Below are 23814 nucleotides of genomic sequence, written 5' to 3' on the forward strand. Positions count from 1 at the left end.
ATATTGGTTGAACTGAATGCTTCCATTTTTAAATGTGATCACTGTTGTAATTCAGAGCCTCAAAGCATGCAACAACCCCTGATCTCCAGGGTGTGGAAAAGAAAAAAAAAATTTTTTTAGCTTCCTCCATCTGAAATTATCATGAACTTAGTGCATCTGACTTTCCATTTCCTTAAATCTGCATGTGGCCTACAAGTTCAAGTCCACAGTTCCACATGTGGGTTCTCTAAAAAGACAAGGGTTTGAAACAACCAGAAGACAGCCATCAGGAGGCGCCCAGTGTGGCCCACCACGAGGAGGGACTGTGGCTCTCTGCCAGCAATCTGCCACCCTGGGGCTTGTTCTTGTGTGCCCACCTGTGACACGGCCTTGCCACCATGAGACTCCACTCCCTCGGGGGAGAAAGCAGTCATTACGCTGCAAGGTGGCAATGCTTTCGTTTCAGGACAAGGGCCTGTTGCCCACTGATATTCTTAAGAATTAAAGTTACAGAAGTTGGGGTCACATAGATTAAGTCACTATGGTGAAGATTTCTTCAAAGAAATACTAAGGATATTCTATTTTCTGTTAAGCAAATAACCTCCAGACCTCTAAATAAAATTTTAAAAGCCTTATTTATTTCCTGTTAAATGTTAAGGATAGAAAGCAAGGTATAAAGTTTTACACATATGAGGACCTCTACTATGTAAAGAAAACACACCAGAAGAAGATGTACTAAAATGTTAATAAACAGTGATTATCTTAGAGCAGTGGGATCATGGGTGATTTTTTTCTTCTATTCTTCTGAATTTTCTAATTGTTTTCCTAATGAACACGTGTTTCTTTTGGTAAAAAATGTTAGAGTATCACTGACTTAGGCCCATCGCTTATAGCCAAAAGCTTCTATGCTATGTGAGAGGTTGATGTCCTACTTCCACGCTCAAATTAATTTTCATCTCAATTCTTGTTTTTGTATGTGTGTTTTCTTCCTATGCAGTGACCCAACTCTGTAAACCACACACAGGTAAATGTGGCATAACTGATTCCCAACATCACAGCAAAGCTGTTTTACTTTAAAGATCAAAGGAGAAGCTGACATAAACATCGTGGAGGGTCATTTTTAAGGAAAAAAATCCATTAAAGATGCATTATATTTATACCAAGGTACAGCATCTTGGAGAAGCCAAGTTGGTAAGAAGCAGCAATCATAGTGTCCAGTTCTGCCACTTCTGTTTCCAAGCATAATTAGCACGTTTGAGAATTTTGGCAGCAGTCCTTTTTGCCCTCTTCGGTGAAATCTAGAAACCTCTCTAACACACTAGTGAAGGATCTGGTCTTAGCATTCCATAGGAAGAACTCTCAGATGGTCAGCCAGACTGCTCAAAGGCAGACAGAATCCACCCTGCACTGGTAGGGGCTATAATTTAAATTAGGGAGCAGACCCTGGTGTTGCCTCTCTGAGGCTTTGTACTCTGGTCTCTCTTAGGCCCCTAAGTACTGGCTCACCCTTCTGACCCTCAGTAGGCACAAAAGCAGAAAAACCCCATGAGGTGATGTAAACCCCGAAGCCACCACCTAAATGAAACAAAGGTAAAAACTTCTGTGGTCCTGATTTCCTAGTTTAAGTTCTCCCACAGAGGCTGTGGTCAAATGTGCAGCCAGTTACAAACATGCAGGACAGAAGAAGCTGAAATTCTCTACAGTGGTGCATTAATAAACATTATGCTTCAATGAACTGTGGTGGTTCCTGAGAAGATGAAATCCTAAATAAAAGGTGTTCTTGGCCAGAATTTAGTAAATCAAGTGGGAAAAATGATTAGAGTGCATGATAGTTAACTGAAGTTGTATGTCTATCTCCTCTGCTCGAACATGAGTTCCTTGAAGGCAGGTATCAAAGTTTATTTATTTTGACAACTAGGGATAGATCCAGCCTGATGAATAATAAACCACTTCATTTTAAAAATTCACCTAATTTTTAAGCACCAAAATGCCTTTCCCAAACTGGAACCTAATACTTTCATGAAATAATAAAAGGATGGATTCTCTTTCACTTCTTCAGAAGCTGAAGAAAAATGGGTTAGGTGACTTGTGAGAAGTCACACAACAAAAATAAAAGACGAATAACTCAAATCTCACACCACCTGTACGGGAGCGCTGGTAGGTTACCTGACTCTGCATTGCTTAGTTGATTACAACTATACTATGGCAAACCTGTCAGAAAAGTCCTAGGACATATATGAGAAGGGAAACCAGAGCGCTCATTTGTCACATACAATGATGCAAATGCGTCAGAAGACCCAGGTTGGAGTCTTAGTGGGATCAGACCCTAATTTGGTTTTAGTTCCTAATCTGTCAATTAAGGATAAGAGTAGATGTGCCTATTTCAAAGGGTTGTTAGAGCATTCAGATAAGATAATCCATGTGAAGACCTTCTGCACATAGGTAAAATAATTACTACACAAATCAAGATGCTCCTAATACCTGAAATAAAAAAGACCAAGTGACGTACTAAAAGGAGTATTAGAACAAATGCACAGGACTTGAATTTCACACTAGAATGTGTACCTAAGCTAATGTGAACAAGCACAAAATATAATAAATCTTAGAAGAAAAGGTAACTATAGCTTATTCTTACGGTACAGTAAATACCTTCATGGAGACATGTTAATTATGTGCTTAGAAATATTTGTATTTTAAGCTAGATATACAAAACTGTAGCTATAAGAATTAACAAAACTTTTAATGTACTTTCATCAGTTGCCAATACTTCTTTTTGTATTTGGTCTAATCTTTTTGTATAATAGTCACAGAAGAGTAAAAGAAGACAAGGCAGCTTTTATAAATTAGATAGAAGTGTATCACATTTTTTTCTTCTTAGTCCTTAGAGCTAACTAAAGACCATATTCCTTTTTTTAAACATAGGTGATAGAGTACATAGCCAGCTTTAATTTCTAAGGAAATACTGGGATTGGATTTATATTGTGGGAAAACAAGTATTTCCTAAGCTAAAATTCTTCCTCAAAGCACATATCCTGCTTTCTCTATTAACTCTCTCTGGGGTTTCCTGTTCGCCGGCTTGTGTGTGCCCGGGGCTGGGACTGCATGTTCAGTGTTCACGGGGGAGTGGAAGCAGCTCATTCACGGACCCAGAATGCACGGCGCTACAGGGCCAGTGAGCTCCAGACCTTAAAGCGGTGGTTTTACAAGTGCCTCAGGTACTAAGCCAAATTGTGCTGACAGGGATCAGTGAATGAAGTCTCATGCCATGTGCCTGGGATGAGCGTGGGGTAAAGCGGCATTTCGTGCAGAGATGACGGAAGGAAAGAGTACCTTGATGAGGGAACAGCTGCATGAAAACTGCTGACTTAGAGCAAGGCAGAGAAGCTTGACAGACACAGGATGGAAGGAAAAACAAAAGTGAGTGATGTCCACAAGATTTTTTAAAAGGGTGAAATATGAGTAGATATTGGACAATTATTAAGTTCCCTGGTTTTCAGAAGAAATTTGTTTTGAATTCTTGAACTCTGACCTAAATATTTCCTAAATATTATACTCTAAATAAATGTTAGAACTTATAATTTTACAGATAGATATTTTTACCACCTTCTTTAGAATTAAGAATTTTAAGTCAAGGGTGCCTGGGTGGCTCAGTTGGTTAAGCGACTGCCTTCAGCTCAGGTCATGATCCTGGAGTCCCGGGATCGAGTCCCACGTCGGGCTCCCTGCTCAGCAGGGAGTCTGCTTCTCTCTCTGACCCTCCTCCCTCTCATGCTCTCTCTCTATCTCATTCTCTCTCTCAAATAAATAAATAAAATCTTTAAAAAAAAAAAAAAGAATTTTAAGTCAAGAATTAAACTAAAAAAATGAAATGAAACATTAAGAAATTACACCAAGCAATTGCTCAGTTTAAAATTATTTTTTTTCCCTGGGTAGCTCAGTCATTAAGTGTCTGCCTTCGGCTGGGGTCATGATCCCAGAGTCCTGGGATCGAGCCCCGCATCGAGCTCCCTGCTCAGCGAGAAGCCTGCTTCTCCCACTCCCCCTGCTTGTGTTCCCTCTCTCGCTGTCTCTGTCAAAAAATAAATAAAATCTTTAAAAAAAATTATTTTTCTCCCTTAAATACAGGGTAATAATAACACAGAAAAAGATGGAAAAAAATTAATACCAAATAAAGGTCTGGGGATACCATATGCAGTTCCCCAAAACATTAAAATTGTTTCAGAGATTTTAAGTAGGCTCAAAAGAGAGGCCTTTAAGTGTCTTCTAAGAGGGAGACATTTGAAACCTGGTGAACGTATCAGGAGTGTTACTAAGAGCTCAGTAGAAACGGTTTTGACGCACTGTGCACATAGCTGTCAGCACTCCTAGCTGATCCACCCAGCTTCCCAGGGGAAAGGTCTACGTTTAAGAAGCAAAGTGACTGAATAACTGACAGGCTTGGATATAGTCCCAAAATAAAGTGGAAGAGGTGAACTATAAAAAAACAAAACAAAACAAACCCCTCAAATGAACAGGTTTTTGCTCTAAAAAACTCATCCTCCAACACTAACAGTAAAATAAGCTGATCAAAGGGGGGAGATTTTTTTTTCCCTAGTAAAAAACATTTAAAATAGATCACATAGTTGTTTTGTTCAAAAAATTGTAACACACACCTCACATTTTCTTGAGGTCAAAAATATGTTATAAAAGTTTTGTTGTAACTTTATTGTCTTCCAAACAAATGTCCCTCTGATCCATCAGAATATTCTGTAGTACGAAGTACAACATAACAAGCCCCACAAAGGAGGTCATAGTTGTCTGTGTACCCTCTGACCCTGAAATCCATCTGCAGGCAGGTATCATGTGCTACTCGCTCCCTGCTTCCCTAGGTCTAAAAGAGTTCCTGGCATATAGTAAACAATGAATCTCTGTAGGATAAATAACTGGAATTCTGGTTATTTTCTACAGAGCACAGTAGTATTATTTTTGCACTTAAATCAAAGAACTTGCATACACGTAGAATTTGTTAGAAGGAAGTAAAAACTTTAGCTCAAAACCCAATACTGAGATCCATAGGCAAAAACTGTCAAGTCTTTGGTGACCAGGGTCTCTCTCATCTTTAAGTGTCCCAGATTACCTAATGTACACATACAAAATGGGTGTTCAAATGTTTATTGAATTAAATTACAGTGTGAAAAACATTAGGAGACCTTGGCAGAGTATAAATTAAAATTTAATACATTTCCATTTCACTATTTAATTTCCTAATGAGTACTAAGTCCATATAATTCCAACTGGATTTCTTTTTCTAGTATACTTGCTCTTTAACATGTAGAGGATGCAGGGAGACTGCATGTGAGGTTATAAAGCATTCAGAATGATGGCTTTAAAAAGGCTTCCTTGCTCATTACCTAAGAGGACCACTCATGGCTTGGCCTTAAGCAAAAGAGAGCGCCATAACACACAGTATTTTTAAGTGGATAGCCTGGTTTTTCTAGCTCTAATCCTGGTTCTTCCATTCATGTCCAGCTCAGCTACCCTGGACCTAACAGGGGACTACAAAATCAATTCGGAATATTCTTATATGTCAGAGAGTAAATTTTATGGATTCTCTACAGGGTTCTCTTAGTGACATTTGGGAAAATCTGAAGAGGCAGAGTTTTATGTTCATTTGGCTAAAAGGTTAATGCAATTTTACATGCACTGAACTCCACTGACAGCCCCACTGATGCCAAGTTCAATTTCAACTAGGGAGGGAGTCAGAAGACAGTCATCTACACATTTTAAAATACAGATTTAGAAAACAATCCTCCTTGTGCTAAGGGGATAGACAAGTGAGCTAGGATAATTTGTCAAGAAGAATGCATTTTCAGAGACAATTGCTTTATGTAAATAAGTGACCAACACTTCCTCAAAAGCTGGTGGCTGATGAATTAACCCCCCAAAATAAAGTACTACATTATTTAAGTAAGGTTTAATGCTTGGGAGTGGGAGGGAGTTCATGAATCTCTTTCTTATCTAGCTGATTTGACAGCACAGAATGCTGGTTGGTGACCAAAAAGAAAATACAGCTTAGTGGCTGATCCTGCTAAGTACCAAAGACCTAGTAAGCAGAGTCTTGCATTGACCAGGAAAGTCTGCAGCAGAGTTGTGCTCTATGCAGATCAGTGACTTTTGCTTTTTGACATAGGGCAACAGAGCTTTCACCTGCTTAAAGCTCGGGAGACTGGGCACAGATTAATGTTGGGTAATCTGACGGCAAGCCACATTTGTGCTCCACTTCAGGGAGTGACATGAAATTTTTCCTTCTTTCTTTCTTTTTTTTTTTTTTTAAAGATTTTATTTATTTATTTGAGAGAGAGAGAAAGTGAGAGAGAGAGAGCACAAGTGGGGGTGGGGTGTGGGAAGAGCCAGAGGGAGAAGCAGGCTTCCCACTGAGCAGGGAGCCTGACGCAGGGCTCAATCCCAGGACCCTGGGATCAAGACCTGAGCCAAAGGTAGATGCTTAACCAACTGAGGCACCCAGGTGCCCCTGAAATTTCCTTAAATACTTCTGCTTGGGGTTGGGGGGAGGTACATGGGTGGCTCAGTTTGTTGGGTAGGCATCTTACTCCTCGTTTTGGCTCGGGTCTAGGTCTCGAGGTCATAGGACAGAGGCCCTGCGTCGGGCTCCGCACTCAGCTCGGGGTCTGCTTTCTCACTCCCTCTACTTCTGCGCCTGCCCCATGCTTGTGTGCTTTCTAAATAAATATCTTTAAAAATAAATAAGCAATAAGTAAATAAATAAATACTTCTGCGTGGGACTTGGCTGATGGGAGTGGAGACAGGGACCTATTTTGATTTTTATACAGCCAAACAGCAAAGTTGAAATGCTAGGCTGGGTTGAGAATCTGAATAAGATTCATCACTTCTTTCCACCCTTTGATATCAGCAAACTCAGCTTCATAAAGAACTGAGGAGCTAGGAATATAAGATTACATGTAGCTAAAGATATAAAGCAGTATACCTAATTACAAATGAAGTATTAACTCTAAAGAGGTATTCTATAATAGCAAATGGCAAAAGCACAGTAATTAGATACATAGATAAATCAGGATCCTTTCATAGAGATAAGCCCACAATTTAGAGATACAAATGGGTTTGTTTCATATGAGAGTGAAGTTACTATTGAAAAGATAAACCCTTTTTCCAAAAACATGTAGTAAAATAACCTGGCAAACCGAGGACACACAATTTGCAATTCAGAACCAGGAAATGCTGAGCACCATGATTCTACTTAATTAATTCTATTGCTTTTAAAGCTTCAGTTTCCTCTGAGAATAGTCAAAGGCTTCCAGGCTGTGGTCGTCTATTCAAGCAGCCATCTGAAGAACTACTAGAAGTGACCCAATTGGTTTAAAACTGTAACCAAAACCACATAGACTATTTTCTGATTTTTAGAAACAATTCTAAATTAGAGGTCGCAGGATAGGACTCTTTTTTTAAACAATCAACACAGGATATAAGCAAGTAATCAACTAGCAAGGGGACCTGTACTGCTACCTTTGTTTTCAACCTGGTTATTTTATGGTCTCCGTCAGTGGGCAAAGATGGGCAGAAATCTCCCTAACAATTAGTCTGGGTATTAAAAAAAAAAAGTTAATATAAAAACAAATAATCAGGGCGCCTGGGTGGCTCAGTTGGTTAAGCGACTGCCTTCGGCTCAGGTCATGATGCTGGACTCCCAGGATCGAGTCCCGCATCGAGTCCCGCATCGGGCTCCCTGCTCGGCAGGGAGTCTGCTTCTCCCTCTGACCCTCCCCCCTCTCATGCTCTCTCTCTCTCTCATTCTCTCTCTCAAATAAATAAATAAAATCTTTAAAAAAAAAAAATAATCATTTTGACAGGTTTAACACCACTTTAGTCGCCCAAGAGGCGAAAGTTTGATTAAAATAAACCAAACTTTTAAAAACAAGAGGGCAAATATAGACAGAGTCTATGAATTTTCTAATTGTCCCTAACATCATAAAGAACAAGTAATGCAGAAAACAGACAGCTCTGTGGAAAAAAGGAGTGGTGGACTTAGGGTAAGGCAGATGGAAGTAATGAGACAGCAATGCATAAACAAATAAATCAAACAGGGACACAAAGGAAGGGAAGAAAGCTGATGGACAGATCACAGATATGGAAGGCGATGACTATTGTAGAAAGAGCACTGGCCCCGGTTCTGGATAAGGACTGTGTGATAAAGCAACTACCTTAGCTCTTCTAAACCCCAGTTTCCCCATCACACTCAACACGGTGAGCCCAGAACTAAACGATCTCTACAGTCCTCCTTAGCTCCAAAATGCTAAGATTTGGAGGCGGGGAGGGCGGGGGAAAGAGTTCAGTGGCTGCAATATCTAGAAGAAAGTACATTTTAAGTTTTTCCTTGGCTTTAATGGTTGAAACGCTGATAATGGGGCAGGATCACAGGCATACCCTTGGGCAGTGCTTCTCACACTCTAGTGTGTGTAAGAATCACCTGGAGTGTTTATTAAAACAGACTGCTGGCTAGACCTCACTCTTGGAGTTTCTTATGCAGGAGGTCTGGGCTGGGGCTCTAGTATCTGCATTCTAGTGAGCTCCCAAATGATGCTGATGCTGGTCTGGGATCACAGTTGGAGAAACACTGTCCTAGAGAGTAAGTGACAGAGGGCAAATGAACATGGTTATATGCAGAAGAAACGCTGGCCAGATTTCTCTTATTTCTTGGAGGAAAAAAAGAATCTGACTAGGTGTGGTAAGGGGATTGATAAATAAATGCTGGACCAAACAATTTGTTTCCTCTGCTGACCAAAGCTTTGTTGTTGATGAAAGCTTAACAGATGAATATAGTTATTTTAATACAATCATTTGTAATATGAATTGGGTATTATATTTGCTAAGTTCTTCAGGCCTTCAAAACTATGTTTCAATATTCATGCAAAATTGGGATTATAAACCGGGGATTCTATTTATGGGTCTTGAACATCACAAAACAGTTGTGATACATTACTAGACTTTTAAAAAGAAAATCCATGTTAACACCTAAAACAGAACGATGTACAGTAACTATACATCGGTGCCTCATAAGTAAAATTTTCAGATAATGGAACTTTAAACACAAAACCTTTTTAAAATTTTTACCATTTTAGAAGGGTATCGTTCTGAATGGAAAACATGACCACATGGAAGTTTTCCCTCACTACCCACTGTCATCATCACATACAATGGCATCAGCTCTGCAATGAATAACACCTTTAGGGTCAACCAGAGTTGTAGGAAACCATTCACTCTGACACTGAATGAGCCCAGAAGCCTACAGGTTGCCATTTCCGCCATCTTGTGTATCTCAGCCCTACTCAGGCTATTAGCTATTATTTCTCAGTGTATCCACCTCTTAGCTGCATGTTGCATTGGCATACTTCTCCCATGTGGAGCTAAGAGTGACTCCGTGGTAAGGAATACGCTTGTATGCTTTAAGATGTTATTTACTTGAGATGACGTTTCTCTGGTTGTTGATTTTCCTAGATTTTCAGGTTGGTCTCTGGATGGTTGAGTTGTTGCTGGCAACAGGGACATGGGGTACTACCATAATTTGTGTATTTTTTGGATACAGTATGCTGTACCATAGACACAGAAGCCCTTAGGGCAAGGCTAGTGTATCTAGTAAGGGAATTCTAATTCTCTTACAGGGTAAGGTACCTTAGAGGCTGCTCTTCCTGCCCAAACTCTAAAAACTTATCAACCTTAGAACACTATGTGAACACTCTAAACATTTCACTATCTTATGAGTAACTGTTTGAAAGTAGAAAGCTTTACAGAATAACAAAATTCAAGTCAGCCATAAGGTAAAGAAGAAATGTAAGATGAACCTCATGATAAAAAGGAGCAAAATCTACTATAACCTGATAACAAGGGAATTCCTGATGTTGGTATATTAATATTATTGCTCAAATTTATATAAAGATTACATTTACTAACCTGGGGAATGCTGGGAAGTTGCAAGTGAGGTCATGGAATTAGAAAGGTTAAGGTTAGCAGTAATACTAAGCTGGCTCTGCACTGCAGGAGGATAAGGAGAAGTGGGTGTCAGGAGGGACTCCTCACTGGTTTCTTCATCAATTCCAGGCAAATACGTGTCAATCAAGGCATCAAGAAACTTAACAATAAGCTCAGCATAGTCTGGGATTTGTGTTTGCTGTAATGGAAAATAGGAAATTATTTTAGCTCCATTCTTTTTTTCTGTAAATCCCCTTTGAAGCCAAAAAAGATTAACTCAATTTTTGTTTTGGGCTTAATTTACTGTTTTTCTTCTTTTGTACTAGAGAGCATTAAAAAAAGGGGTGGCATAGTATTTCTAGACTACCATGGGACTTAGAACTGGGAACTCTTCAGCTTACACCTAGAGCTTCCAGATGAACCTGCAATTACTGAAAGCCATGCAAAGGCAAAGACTGAATTAATCCTGAGACAATAAAACCATCAGCAATGATGTCAAGTCAATTTTCCAAAACAGAGAAAATGAGCAGAGGATCATCATACCAGCTGCCATTTAGATACTCAACCGACTGAGCCCAGCTGAGCACTGCGAAGGGCAGAGGGTTACTGGCAGTCAAACTACAAACCTTCCTGCAAGATATACATATTTCTAGGAATTCAGGCCCATTTTTTAAATGATAGCCTTTGCATATCAAGAGATGTTCAGTAATAACTGAACAAAATAAAAAACTAAATACCAAATTCTTAAAACTAGAGTAAGATTTAGATAATTCACCTTGACTTAGCACCCCTGTATCTAAAACACTGCACTAGGAACTGTGCAGGGAAGAAACAGAAGTCCTGCCTTCAAGGAATCTCAATCCATCTGGAGGGGCCATACATAGAGAGAATAATTAAAAACACATTTATGTAGCACTATATCAACTAATGCCAATCAAAGAAAAAAATGAACAAATAGGATATATTCCGGATAAAAATGAATCTAATCCAATAGGCTAGAAGGAAAAATGTTCTCATGAGGAAATTTTTTTTCATCATATAATTTTTTTTTTTAAACTGAGATTTAATTGACATATAACATTATATTAGTTTTGGGTCATGAGGTAGATTTTAACCATAGGTCATGCTCCTTCCTAATTACAAGATACCTAAGTGTATGCATTACGATCATCAAACACACAAGTGACTGAGAGTAGAAAACTTTACAGAGGTTTATCACACCCTTTTGAAAAGTCAAGCATAAATTGAACTGAGTTTTTTTTGTAAAAACTGATATATAAACCTATTAAAGGTGCTGCCTCTTAGAAAGAATCTTGTGGTGGAAAACATTTTATAAAAATAACATATGTGTTTATCGTGAATCATCATTCTGGTTTTCAGCATACTGTGTGTTCTTAAAGCAGGCACACTAATATGAATAAAAACTTTCATTTTATCAATAGAGAAAAACAGATTTTTCTTACCTTTGAAAAGGGTCCTGCAAACCGCCACAAGCCATTAAAACCAAAACCTGCAACAAACCAAATGTTATTCTTATAATAAGCACAACACTCTTTTAATCTTAACAGAAATTAAATAAGTTATATGGTTGATGACAAAAATTAAAACCTCACACACACTGAAAACACTTTTTCAGAATGAATGTCAGAGTAGACTAAAACTCATAAAACATACTCAGTACAAAACCATAATTAAATCTTAAGAAATTGTAAGCCGGTTACTTATTGAACACATAATGAAAAGAGTAAAAAATGGCATATGGAGAGAGAAGTATGAATAACCCCAATCCTTATAAGGAATTCTTTAGTTGGTGATTCTGTAACAGTGCACATGCTAGCAAGTTCATCAATCATCCTCCTCCCGAGACACTGATTTACTTTGTAGGTAAGATGTTTGGTACTGTGGTGGGGATTCTTCATGGTACACCACACTCTGCACGATTCCATGAATTGGATTTAACAAATTTGGATCTTGGCACAATGACAACAGGGTATTGATCTTAGAGTCCAACAAATTGTGCCTACACAAAAACAAACAAAAAGTAAACACAAGAACATTTTAAAGGAAAATTAAATGGAAAATATACACTGGAAAACATCATATATTCCCCAGTACAATGTGATAAAAATGAAGGGAGAGGAGTGTTTTTTACTTTCTGGTGTTTTTTCAAATTTTGTATAAATAAATGTATGAATTTATTTTTTTGGTCTGTCCTTTGTTTTTATTTTTTAATTCTTATTTTTTAAAAATATTTATTTATTTATTGGGGGAGAGAGAGAGCGTGTGTGAGACAGCACGCAGGGGGAGGAGCAGAGAGAGGGACAAGCAAAGAGCCTGACATGCAGAGCCTGAGATCATGACCTGAGCTGAACTCAAGAGTCCAGCGCTTAACCAACTGAGCCACCCAGGTGCCCTTTTGTTATTTTTAATCATCAAAAAAATATGGTAAAAACAAACAACTGGTACTGTCACATAGCCATTTTTAATTATATATGGTGACTGTTTGCTCAAGACAAGGCTGGCTTCTGTCACTTGGTATGTTTTAGGACCATTTCTTTCTGCTGACTGTTGGTATGTGCCCAGGCAGTTAAAACTAAATTTAATATCAATCAATGTTTAATAAATGCTGAATCAGATCGATTAAGGAAAGCAAAATTAGTGTGGAGGGGTGGAATATATGATCTAATTAAAAAGTAAGAGGAAACTATGTCTAACCTGGTCGTGCTCTATTAATAGAAATAACCCAGAGCCAACTATATAAAATTCTGAAATTCTAAAGTGAGATCAAACAAAAATAAGGAAATAATGATACCACATAGAAGGCCTAGATCAGGAATAGGATTTCCCAAGCTTCTTCGGGTTATTGAGATTTGAATAATTTGAGGGTAATATGATCTTAGCTCTTAAGAGAGAATAAAAATTCATCTCCTGTATCAAAAGTTTTTTGTTTTCACTCAGCTGTGGATAAATACAAAAGCTCTACCACAAGAGAAACCAAAACAGGTACATAAAGCGTCTAATGGTTTGCTCCTAAGTGAGGAAATGAACAATGCTCATCATGATGAAGCACTTAAGAAAATCAGCAAGAGGGGCGCCTGGTGGCTCAGTAGTCAGTTAAGCATCTGCCTTCACTCAGGTCATGATCTCAGGGTCCTGGGATCGAGCCCTGCATTGGGCTCGCTGCTCCATGGGGAGCCTCCCTCTGTCTCTCCCCCTGCTCGTGTTCCCTCTTCCTCTCTCAAATATATAAATAAAATCTTAAAAAAAAACAGAAAATTGACAAGATAAAAAAAATGTTTTCCCTAATAGGCCAAAACTAGTCTTAGCCCCCACTAAACCCACTGTCTCTAAGCTAAAACCTCTATCATACTGTCTCACATTCCCCTCCCCACAACCAGTGAACACTATTGGATGATACTTTTCCTAAGCTTTTATAAAACATACGACTTCAAGACAGATACAAAAGTTAAACACAAACAGGAGATACTTACACGACAGGAAAAACCTTGGGGAAAACAACACTGGCTTCTGCTAAGTACTCATAAAGAATTCGCTGATCAAACTCATCTGTGGTGTATTTTACCAGCGTAGCCTGCCAAAGGGCAAAAAAGTCAACAAAATACATTTTATTTTGTGGCTGAGTTGCTATATGTTCTGGTGAGAAGCAGAAGACAATCTTCCTTTCATGTTTTTAATGTTTAAGGGCCTCCTAAGAGTATACTGGAATACAAACCTGAGGGGAACCCCCCTCCCCCGCACCACTACCAAAAGGTAAACTTTACCAGAACAGTAAGAAGAAGTGCTTGGATCTTCGGATCAGTAAGTACTTCTTCATCCAAGAGAACATTTGATTCAGACACTGAAACTTTGCGTAAATGCGGGTGTTGTTGTGATGAGGAAATCCTCTGAGTTTCTGCAGTAAGATATGGATTAAGACGATCAGCTGTATTAACCGAACATATACACTAAATACCACTTCACCTAACATATTTTAATGTTACTTCTAAAATTCAATAGCTTTTTAGTAGGCACTAAAAACAGCAACATAAACATACAGAATTAATAGTCACCTATACAAAAGTTCTAGCTGGCTGTTCACAATGCTGTATATCATGTATATGATTACTTTTTATACAGGTTTCAGGATTACTTTCATTTTAAGGACTGTATAGCTTATCTTCTGAAAAAGCGCAAATGCGTCTACATTTCATCCTCAAGATTCTAAGAAATGGCTGGAAAGCAAATATGGCTCTCCCACCTTATTTTCAATGATCTAGATCAATTATTAACTCTGTTTCTCACCCATTTCATAATCAGTTTCTGCTACTCTCCTCATTTTGGGGGGTGTTGTGATCCCTGATTCCATTTCTTGCCTTTTAGGAGCCTTTGTGTCTGATATCAAGTGATCAAAACTTTTCCTTGTTCCTATAAACAAAAGTTACAGAATATGGCAGTTCATTAACCACAGTGTCTGTGAATAGGATTATACTAAAAAGAAAATGTTTGGACATCAAGTGTTTAAGTTTTCACTTAAGGACCCAAAGAAAGCTCAAATATATCCCTGGGGCAGAGTTTCTCTCCTTTGTTCTCCATTTTGTCAAGGAATTTTGGCCCCATGGCTTTGCATCTCAGGACAGGATGTATCTTACTGGTCCAATTTAGACTGAGATCACATTCATTACACTGGAGGTAAACCAAGCTCCACCATCAAGCACAATATTTGATGATGAATACAGGCGTATGCACTGTTCAGTAGCAAAGATCAACTATGTCTGAACAGCTTTTTTTCAATTTAAGAAATTCTGCTTGTGGCAAGAATTAGTCATTAACATATGAAAACTTTCCAAACTAGGCAAGATCAAAGTTTGATTTTAACTCTTCACTCTCTGAAAACAATATTTGTATGCCTAAAAGTACTAAATAATACATCTCCTGAGAGATGCTTTAAAAATGGCAAGTAGTACAGTAGCACCTCCACTTGGCTTTGAGTCTCTCTAGCATATATCACTCTACGTGAAATCCCTTTCTCTATTTAAAGTACCGAAAATGGATTATTGGGACTTGTACTAAGTCTCGTCTGCTCTACACCTCACACTTCACCCCAAACCTGATTTCTCTTCTCCATTCTCTCATTGTTCCTGCCTTAGTGGAGGTCCACACCCTCTCTTGTTTGGATGCTCTATCTCTTATACAGTCCCCTTGTCAAACATCTCTTCCAATTTCTCCATGCTGGAGCCAGAAAAACTTGCCTAAAAACAAAATTTGGTAATGTTCCTTCCCTACTTAACAATCCCTGCTGGAAAGACAGCTAAGCTCCTGAACATGGCATACAAAGTCTCCTGCGATCTACTTCCAATCCTTTGCTAGCCTCGTTTCCTACAGGTGCTTTTCCTCACTTTTCTTTATTCATGCTCACCTTCCTTATCCTGCGTCTGTCAGGCAAGCATGTATTAAATCTTCAAGACCCAGTTCAAATGTTACCACCTCTCTGCAGCTTTTCCTAATTTCCCCAGATCCTCGGGTTCCCCTCAGCAAGACATGCTACTTTAATGGCACTTATGGATACTGTTGTAATCAGCTGATTGTAAGTCTTAGCCACCACACTATGAGCTCTTCAGGGCAGAGACCATAATTTTTTCATCTAGCACATGGGCTGAACGAATTCAATAGAACATTCTCTCTGAAGTTAGTTTTTCATTTATAACTTCCTTAGCATGAAAATCCAGAACTACAAAATACAAAGTAACCAGGAAACTCCTAGAAGACTATTTTGTGACAAAGCATAAACAGAAAGAAACCCTATGTGACTAGTAACAGTGATTAACATTCATGGTTTCAGTTTCTTTCATGGCTTACTGGCAGGTTATTTATTTCACACTTCATTGCTCACTACTTTCCTTATGAACAGAGACACTGTCCCAGTACCCAAAGATATATAAAAATATGCTTGTATGGATAACCGAAACCCACTGAGCCATTCATAGTGTTGGTCACTGATATATGGATCTCGAAGTACTCTAGTAACAATGAGAACTTTAGCCAAAGTTGCCTAAGAGCATCTTTGCATTCCCTCTGTGGTGAGGTGGGATCAGTGAGCTCTCTCATTATTTACTTCCAGTTTTTATAAAGGGAAAGGGTCTCACAGAATTTTAGGTGTACTTCTCATTGACAAATGCTGATGTAACTGAGCAATCCTAACTTTCAAGAATCATATCTTCTTATAGAAATAAAAAAATACACTAATCAAAAAAAATCTTACTTTATTGTCTTTTAAAAGAAAAGATGGCAAAAAGTATTATTATAGCTTCATAGTGTATTGATGTAGTCTGCTCTCAGATGGTACTTTTGAGAAAATATATTGTTAAAGCCCTGCACCTGAGTGCAGCAAGATGCCTCCTTTCTCGTGAGTAGCTAACGTCTCTCCTATTCCCATTTCTCCATTGCTTGGCCAAGACAGAACGAAGGACAAGGACAACCACAGTATTTAATCTAAGAATCAGAAAAAAACTGTTTCAAGATCCCATTCTCATTCCTCTGTCTCAACTGATATGGCTTAACTGACCTATCAAACTCTCTTATAATTGGCATCAAAAGCTTTGCTATATCAAAATGGGAAATTTTGATAATTTTGAACAGCTTCAAATAATTTTCCAAGAGTGAAAGTATCTGACCATTAAAAAAAATAAGTATAAAAAATTGTGTATCATTTAGGTAAACTAACCCAGCAACTTCTTCGTATTGGCCTGAGAAGGCTGCCCCATGTCCAGACTCATGGATTTCCTGGCTCGGGGACTGGTCTGGCCCACGGTTGGATAGGTGGCCGCAAGGTACCCTTCAGAACCTTTGGGAGATGACCACGGCTGGTTCTCCTTTAGTGTCCTGAGAGATTTAAACAATTGAGAAGAATTAAGTGACATGGTGACAAAGACAACCACTGTTTGCCCCTCTTAATTGGCTGTCCTATTTCCCAATGATAGCAATCACTTAATTTTAAAACTGCACTTTCAAGGGCTTTAGGGTACAAACTCTTAGTGCATGTCTAAGAAATCGCCTCCTTCCTTCCTTCTTTCTCTCATTTATTCGGGAAATTTTCTTAAAAATTAGCACTATTCTCTTTTAGCACTTTTCTCCTTAGCACCTACTTTCTTGCCATGAATCTTGTACACAGTAGGTGCTCACCGACGCATGGCAGAATTGTACTGCATTGATTTTTCAATTGGGGAAATCAAGTCTAAACAGGCAACTATATTCTTGGTTTAAAAACCAAGAAAATCAACTATACTTTGACAAGGGAACACAAGCAAATTAATTTTTTCCTTTTCATAACAAGAAGGGCATATCTCAAAGAAATATAATAAAGGAATGACCGAAGAATAAGACTATGGAAAACCAAGTATACCTGGAAAAGGTATTTTGCATACTTTGTTAAAATCTCAGTGGGAAGTTGTGGAGGGCTTTTTAATCCAAAAGTGGGATGTTGATAAATTGAATGGTATAAGATTTACAGATCCAAGATTATTTCCCTATGTTCAACACTATACCTAAAACTTAGATACTTTTGTTTAATTTGAAAATATAGAAAGTCTCCAAAATAATGACATTTTCATATAATTTCTCCATGTTGTAGTGAAAAATATGCTACCCAAGACCACATACAGCAGTGGACACAATGTGACTATCTTATCATCTAAATCTGTACTCTAGAAAACTCTTAAATAACGTTAGTGTGATAAGAGTAAATGCAAATGTGGTGGCATGTATATCTTTGCACAAATCTGTACAGCTTAGCTTTCCATCATTTAGCATGTGATGTTGCTCATATTCCATGGAAGTTTTTCCTAGGCCCTTTCTTGCAACCCAGTGATTTCAAGATCATCTCTTTTCATTACTCAACTGGTTTGTGCTTAAAAGAGGCAAACTAATGTTAACAGAATGATTAGCTTAGAGGAACTGTCCTACTACTAATCCACACAGAACACTGTACATTTATAAGAAGGGTTTTGATTTATATACTCTTCCTAGATTATCTTTCCCCCTATATATTCCCTTCTGGACTACTCTTGCTGCTTGCCTCTCCTAGCATGGAAAACTGAAACCTGATTATAATTATGTAATCATGGGAGAAGAAGGCCACTGACCTATAGCTAGGGTCGCCATGATGAATGGGATATGTATCCATAGGAACATTTTCCATTGAAATATCAGTAAGAAGAAGAGACTTTCTATGTTTTAGGCTACAGCGACTTCGAACCTCCTCAGACACTGTGAGTAAGGCTAAAAGGAAAAAGAAGGAAGGTTAGAAAATTTAACAAATTCCAAGTGTGACTTAAAACAGGATACATTTCTTACCACCTCCTGAAGAGGATAATAGCTATTAGACATGCAGATAAAGAGCCCTGGAGAGTGTGAAGGGTATAAACCACTTAGGGCAGACTTTCCTTAAAGGGTTCATAGTCTGCTTTGGAAGATGTAAACATGAAATATATGGAGATTTAAAAAACAACCTTCTATTTCTCAAGTGCTTTAATGTACATTTGATCTCAACAAATACAGAAAGTAGGCAGGACAGGTACTATGAGGTCCATTTTTTAGATAAAAATACTCTGACATGTTAGATGATTTGCCCAAGGTCAAATGATTCAAACACAAAAGTAGCCACAAACTGTAGTCTGCTAAACTGGGAATCAGCACTTTCCACTGAACAACTACATTCAAGAACTGTATTATACGTAAGTGCTAAGTGTTGCTGAGTGAAGAAACACAAAGCCGGGCAGATGTTCTAGGTAAAGCAAATGGCATCAGGAATGCATATGAAAGAAGCAGAAAGGCAAGTGGATGAGCTTAAACTAGCCCATCCATCTGGAGAGTTAATAAAAAATGGGGCTTACAAAATTTAGGGAAAGAAAGCAGAATTAGGAGAGGGGCTGAAGGGCCCAGGATGCTAGGCTGAGGCTTTCAGACTTTATGACAGACAACAGGGAACCATGCAGTGCCAAAGGGACCAAAGATGACAAAGGGAACACATTCAGACTCTAATGCAAGTTCTTTTATAAGGAAAAATGTTTTGGCAAAACTTTCAAAATTGTAACCACCACCACAGGCCCAGATTGTGAGTTCTTTACCCTGTCAAGCAGCCAGCTGAAGGACCGACAGGTGTGTGTCATTTTGGCAATCCTTAGATAGAGATGCGGTAAGATTAATTTTGTCTATTTTGTGTCTTTACCTGCTAAATAAGCCACGCTCTGTGTGTTCACCTCAAATTTATCACAGTTTCTATGTTTGTTAACCAGAGTTAGTAGTGTATGCAAAATTCTGACTGTTCTTGCAACAATGGCAGGTGAAGGATGTCTGTACCCTACGAAAAATAAAAACAAACAAGAAGTTAATCCATTCTTTCACAAGTATTTCTTGAGTTCTTACTGACTAGCAACTCTGCAAGGAAAGGAAACATAAGGGATAACTCCTACCTTCTGAGAACAGCCGTTTGGGGAAGGTAAAACATACGTACATGAATAATTAATTACATAAAAGATTAAGTACCAAACATGTGTAGAAGAAAATACTACTCCCTGGAACTCTAAGGGAGGAAAATAAGGAAAGATGGATGCTGTTTCAGATATTCCATTCCCTAAAGCAGTGAGGGGATTTAAAAAAAAAATCTAGGTATTTGAGGTCACCTTAAGATAGCTTTTGAAAATAGGGTCTGTTGCTTAAAAATTATTTCTTTTTTTAATTAAAGGAAAAAAATCTAATAGTGTAGGATGTATATGCTCTCAAACCCAAAGAATAGGTTTGATCAGAGAGTAAGCTTGATCTTTGGACAGCCTTTAATGGTTAGTGCTACTCCATTTCAATTTTTTTTTTTTAATTTATTCATTTGAGAGTGAGAGAGTGAATCAGCTAGAGCACAAACGGTGGTGGGGGGCGGAGCGGGAGAGGGAGAAGCAGACTCCCCAGTGAGCAGGGAGCCTGATGCAGGGCTTGATCCCAGGACCTCGGGATCATGACCTGAGCTGAAGGCAGACGTCTACCCAACCAAGCCACCCTGGCGCCCCAGTGCTACTCCATTTTAAAGTAGGGGATTTGTACTCTGAAAATATCTGATACTCTTAGAAATACAGAATCAGCAAGCACTTTATCAGCCTCATGCAATCCTTCTTTTTGGTATCCTGTCATAAGTGTAATACGTTTTGAGCAATCCCTATTCACTTTAGAGATTAAAACTATTAATATTTTTGCAGAAATTTCATAAGGTAAAGAAATCAAATGTTTACATTCACAGTAGTAGGTGTATGTACATCTGTCAGGTAAACACTGGGGAACCTCCATGATCCCTCAAGCCTAAAAATCATTTACATTGATTTACAAAACTGTAGACTCAAGCTAGAGCTTGAGTCTCTAATTGTGGCCAAAGCCAGTGCTGCTTAAGACTACTGGTTCATGCCAGCTCCTCATCCCAAGCCTTACTCTCCACTGCCTTTGTCTCTGACTTACCACTATGCGCCGTTCCTGTTAACTGTAGTCTCTGGCCATGACTGTTCCATGTTAGTAAACCAAAGCTAGCATACAGTGAAGTCAGCAATGGGGAGTAAAGCCAGGAGAGGCAGTGAACGAGCTGGCTCTGAGGACTAGGAGACCACTGCTATCAGCAATTCAGAAATTTGGAGGGGTGAGGGTGGGGTACCAGAAAGGTGAGGTGCTTTGGTATGTAACAATGCGACTGAACAACAATACCTTAGAAACAAGTTGAAGAAAATCTGTAATCAAATCTCTAAGATATCATATTCTAACATAAGTTACCCATGTAACATCATTTATTGATTTGCAGTCTGTCTTATTTTAAATAATCAAAAAGATACTTAGCTATTAGAAAGTCCGGTATTTAGGATTATTTCAAGAATCAACACTTTTGCATTTTAAAGGAAATCTGATATTTGATACAGTGATTAGGCTCTATTAAAATACATACTGAATAAAACATAGCTCAATAAGACAGATATATCTGCATTTAAAGTAAAATATACGAGGGGCGCCTGTGTGGCTGAGTTGGTTGAATGTCCGACTCTTGGCTTCAACTCAGGTCATGATCTCAGGGTTGTGGGATCGAGCCCCACACTGGGCTCCATGCTCAGCAGGGAGTCTGTCTGAGATTCTCTCTCTCTCTCTACCCCTCCCCACCGACCCTCTCCCCTTGAGCTTGCTCTCTCTCAAATAATCTTAAAAAAAAAGTAAGACATATGAGCCAAATTGTTTCAACTTATTTCAAATAACAGATTATTTTAGTTACTTCTGGCTTCCTGATATCATTTCATAAAAAATATTCTGACACAAGTCCTCTACCTTTTAAGAGGTGTCCAACCAGTGCGAAGTTAAAGTTAGAGTTGAAATTGAGTCCAACAAAATGATCCATTTGCTTGCAGTGCCATTCGAGAGGATTCCGGATTGCCATAAATACTTCCTCTGGACTCTATTGAAGACAATCAGAATATGGTTGATGGGGGTCACATAGGAACTTTCCTTAAAGGATTACTTATTGGTTTTTGATTGTGTTCATAGCTATGTCAGTTAAGTAACCCTTTCAAGTGGAGAGAGATTATTTTCAGATGACTACAGAAAACCACAGAACATTTAAGATACTACAAATAAATTAGTGTGAGACAATCAAGCATATATAAATAATAAGATGACAGAAGACAAAATATCTTTGAATTATGATGAAAAACAAATGACTATCAATTTATATCCTGGTGACTTCTTAAAAATTATAATTACTGTTTTCGTATAACACCCAGTGCTCCATGATTCACGGAGCACTGGGTGTTATTTATATGAAAACAGTGAAGTGTGGATCACTACATCAAAAACTAATGATGTACGGTGACTAACATTAACATAATAAAATTAAATTAAAAAAAGAAAAAAATTATAATTATTGTTTTAAATAAGACCATCCATTGAATTGTAGTGGGCATTTTGTATACTATGACTGAAAATTCAAGAAAACAAAGAGAGTTCATATTTACTGAGTGCCTGCAGTATACAATAATGTTAGATGCATTACTGTATTGAAACCGTAAAGCAATCCTATGCAGTCAATATTAGCTCCATTTTACAGATTTATTCATTCATTCTTTTACTTATCAAGTACTTATTATGTGTTTTTGATGTGCCAGGCATGGTTCTAGGCCCTGAACATCAATCAGTGAACTAAAGAGACAAAAAGTATTCACCCTGGTGGATTTTACATTCTAGTGTGGGAAAACAAGGAAATCAAAACTTAAAAATGCCATGCAACTTACCCAAGATAATTAAGATTTTAACAGTGTTTCCTGAAGTGTGGCTTCAGGAGTATCTGCTTTAAAGTCACTGAAAATGAATACCTGTTTTAAGGTCACTAGGTAAAGCCCAGGAATTTGCATTTTTTAAAAAAAGCCCAGTAATTCCCTCATGAACAGAGATTTTTAAAAGCAAACAACTGAAGGTGTTTAGAGCCTGAGCTCAGGTTATCTAGATTTATATCTCAAAGAAAGAAAAACATGACCATTTAAAATAAATGTAGAGAGATGTTTAGAATAGCACTGTTTAAAACAGAAAAGAAGAAAAGACAGAAACAAATCAATTGTTCATCAATAGGCAAATGGTTGAAAAACTGTGGCTCATGCATAATGTAAAATACTCTGTAGCCATGAGAAAGAATTACTTGCTCATGCACACCTGTATATGTGTGTATATATGTATATGTGTGAGTATATATGCTTAGAAAGAGGTTCACTTTATATTTTTAAATAAAAATGCAAATTGCAGAATACTATATAAAGTATGATTACCTATTAACCTGCTATATGTACAATTTATTTTTTCCAGCTTTAATGAGGTATAACAACTGACATAAAATTCGAAGATATTTAAAGTATACAACATGATGATTTGATATACATATACGTTGTGAAACGATTTACCCCATCAAGGCAATGAACACAACCATCACCTCATATATTTACAGCTACCCCCACTCCCACTTTGGTAAGAACATTAAATCATTAAATATAGAACTTAAAGTTCTACTCTCTTAGCAAATTTCAATTATACACTACAATGTTACCAACTATAGTCACCATGTTATACATCAGATCCTCCGACCTTATTCATCTTACATCCTGGCGACTTTTAATAGGCTTTATTAACTCTGATTCCTAGTATTCTTGGGGCACTGAAGTCAGTATTAGCTCCTGCTATAGGGCTGTTCTGGCAATGAAAATACCAAGGTAGATACTCCTGGACAAACATTTCATTTACAAATATTTTTATATCCATACAAACAGCCAATATCTATCTCTCTCTCTGACCACCACTGTCCCAAGACAACCCCAGAAAAGAGCAACAGGGATTAGGAAAGAGGGGCTTTAGTCCCAAATCAGATGTACAAATATGGACAAGTTATTTAACTTGTTCCTTTCTATTTTGTAAAATGGAGGCCTGATGGATAAACTTCAAGGTAGCTATTTCAAGTCTACACCACAACTGGCAGACTAATCAAATAGTATTTAGCCCAGGTATCATCACACTTAAAACCATGCTCCTATTCTGTTTTTTTTTTCTATCCACAGCTTTGATCAAGCTCACTTCAAGTATATCTCTTGTTATAAACACCTATCTTTATTCTTATGTTAATCCCCATACATTACATCATTAGTTTTAGATGAAGTGTTCCATGATTCATTGTTTGTGCATAACACCCAGTGCTCCATGCAGAATGTGCCCTCCTCAATACCCACCACCAGGCTAACCCATCCTCCCACCCCCCTCCCCTCTAGAACCCTGTTTGTTTTTCAGAGTCCATCGTCTCTCATGGTT

General features: G+C 38.1%; 1 protein-coding gene across 1 annotated transcript in view; it reads right to left on the minus strand.

The window, feature by feature from the left end:
• Nucleotides 1–23814, minus strand: part of NF1 (neurofibromin 1) — a 246667-nt gene that overhangs the window by 5748 nt on the left and 217105 nt on the right. The window contains exons 44-53 of the mRNA XM_081805985.1: nucleotides 21301–21427; nucleotides 19184–19315; nucleotides 18099–18234; nucleotides 16682–16839; nucleotides 14263–14385; nucleotides 13743–13873; nucleotides 13452–13552; nucleotides 11838–11980; nucleotides 11424–11470; nucleotides 9943–10159 (exon numbers count right to left, since the gene is read on the minus strand). Coding sequence (XP_081662111.1) covers nucleotides 9943–10159; nucleotides 11424–11470; nucleotides 11838–11980; nucleotides 13452–13552; nucleotides 13743–13873; nucleotides 14263–14385; nucleotides 16682–16839; nucleotides 18099–18234; nucleotides 19184–19315; nucleotides 21301–21427 — 1315 coding nt within the window. The remainder of the gene's footprint in view (nucleotides 1–9942; nucleotides 10160–11423; nucleotides 11471–11837; nucleotides 11981–13451; nucleotides 13553–13742; nucleotides 13874–14262; nucleotides 14386–16681; nucleotides 16840–18098; nucleotides 18235–19183; nucleotides 19316–21300; nucleotides 21428–23814) is intronic.

This window comes from Leptonychotes weddellii, chromosome 15 (genome assembly GCF_054177405.1).
Source record: "Leptonychotes weddellii isolate Sample4059 chromosome 15, ASM5417740v2, whole genome shotgun sequence".
NCBI classification, from domain to species: Eukaryota; Metazoa; Chordata; class Mammalia; order Carnivora; family Phocidae; genus Leptonychotes; species Leptonychotes weddellii.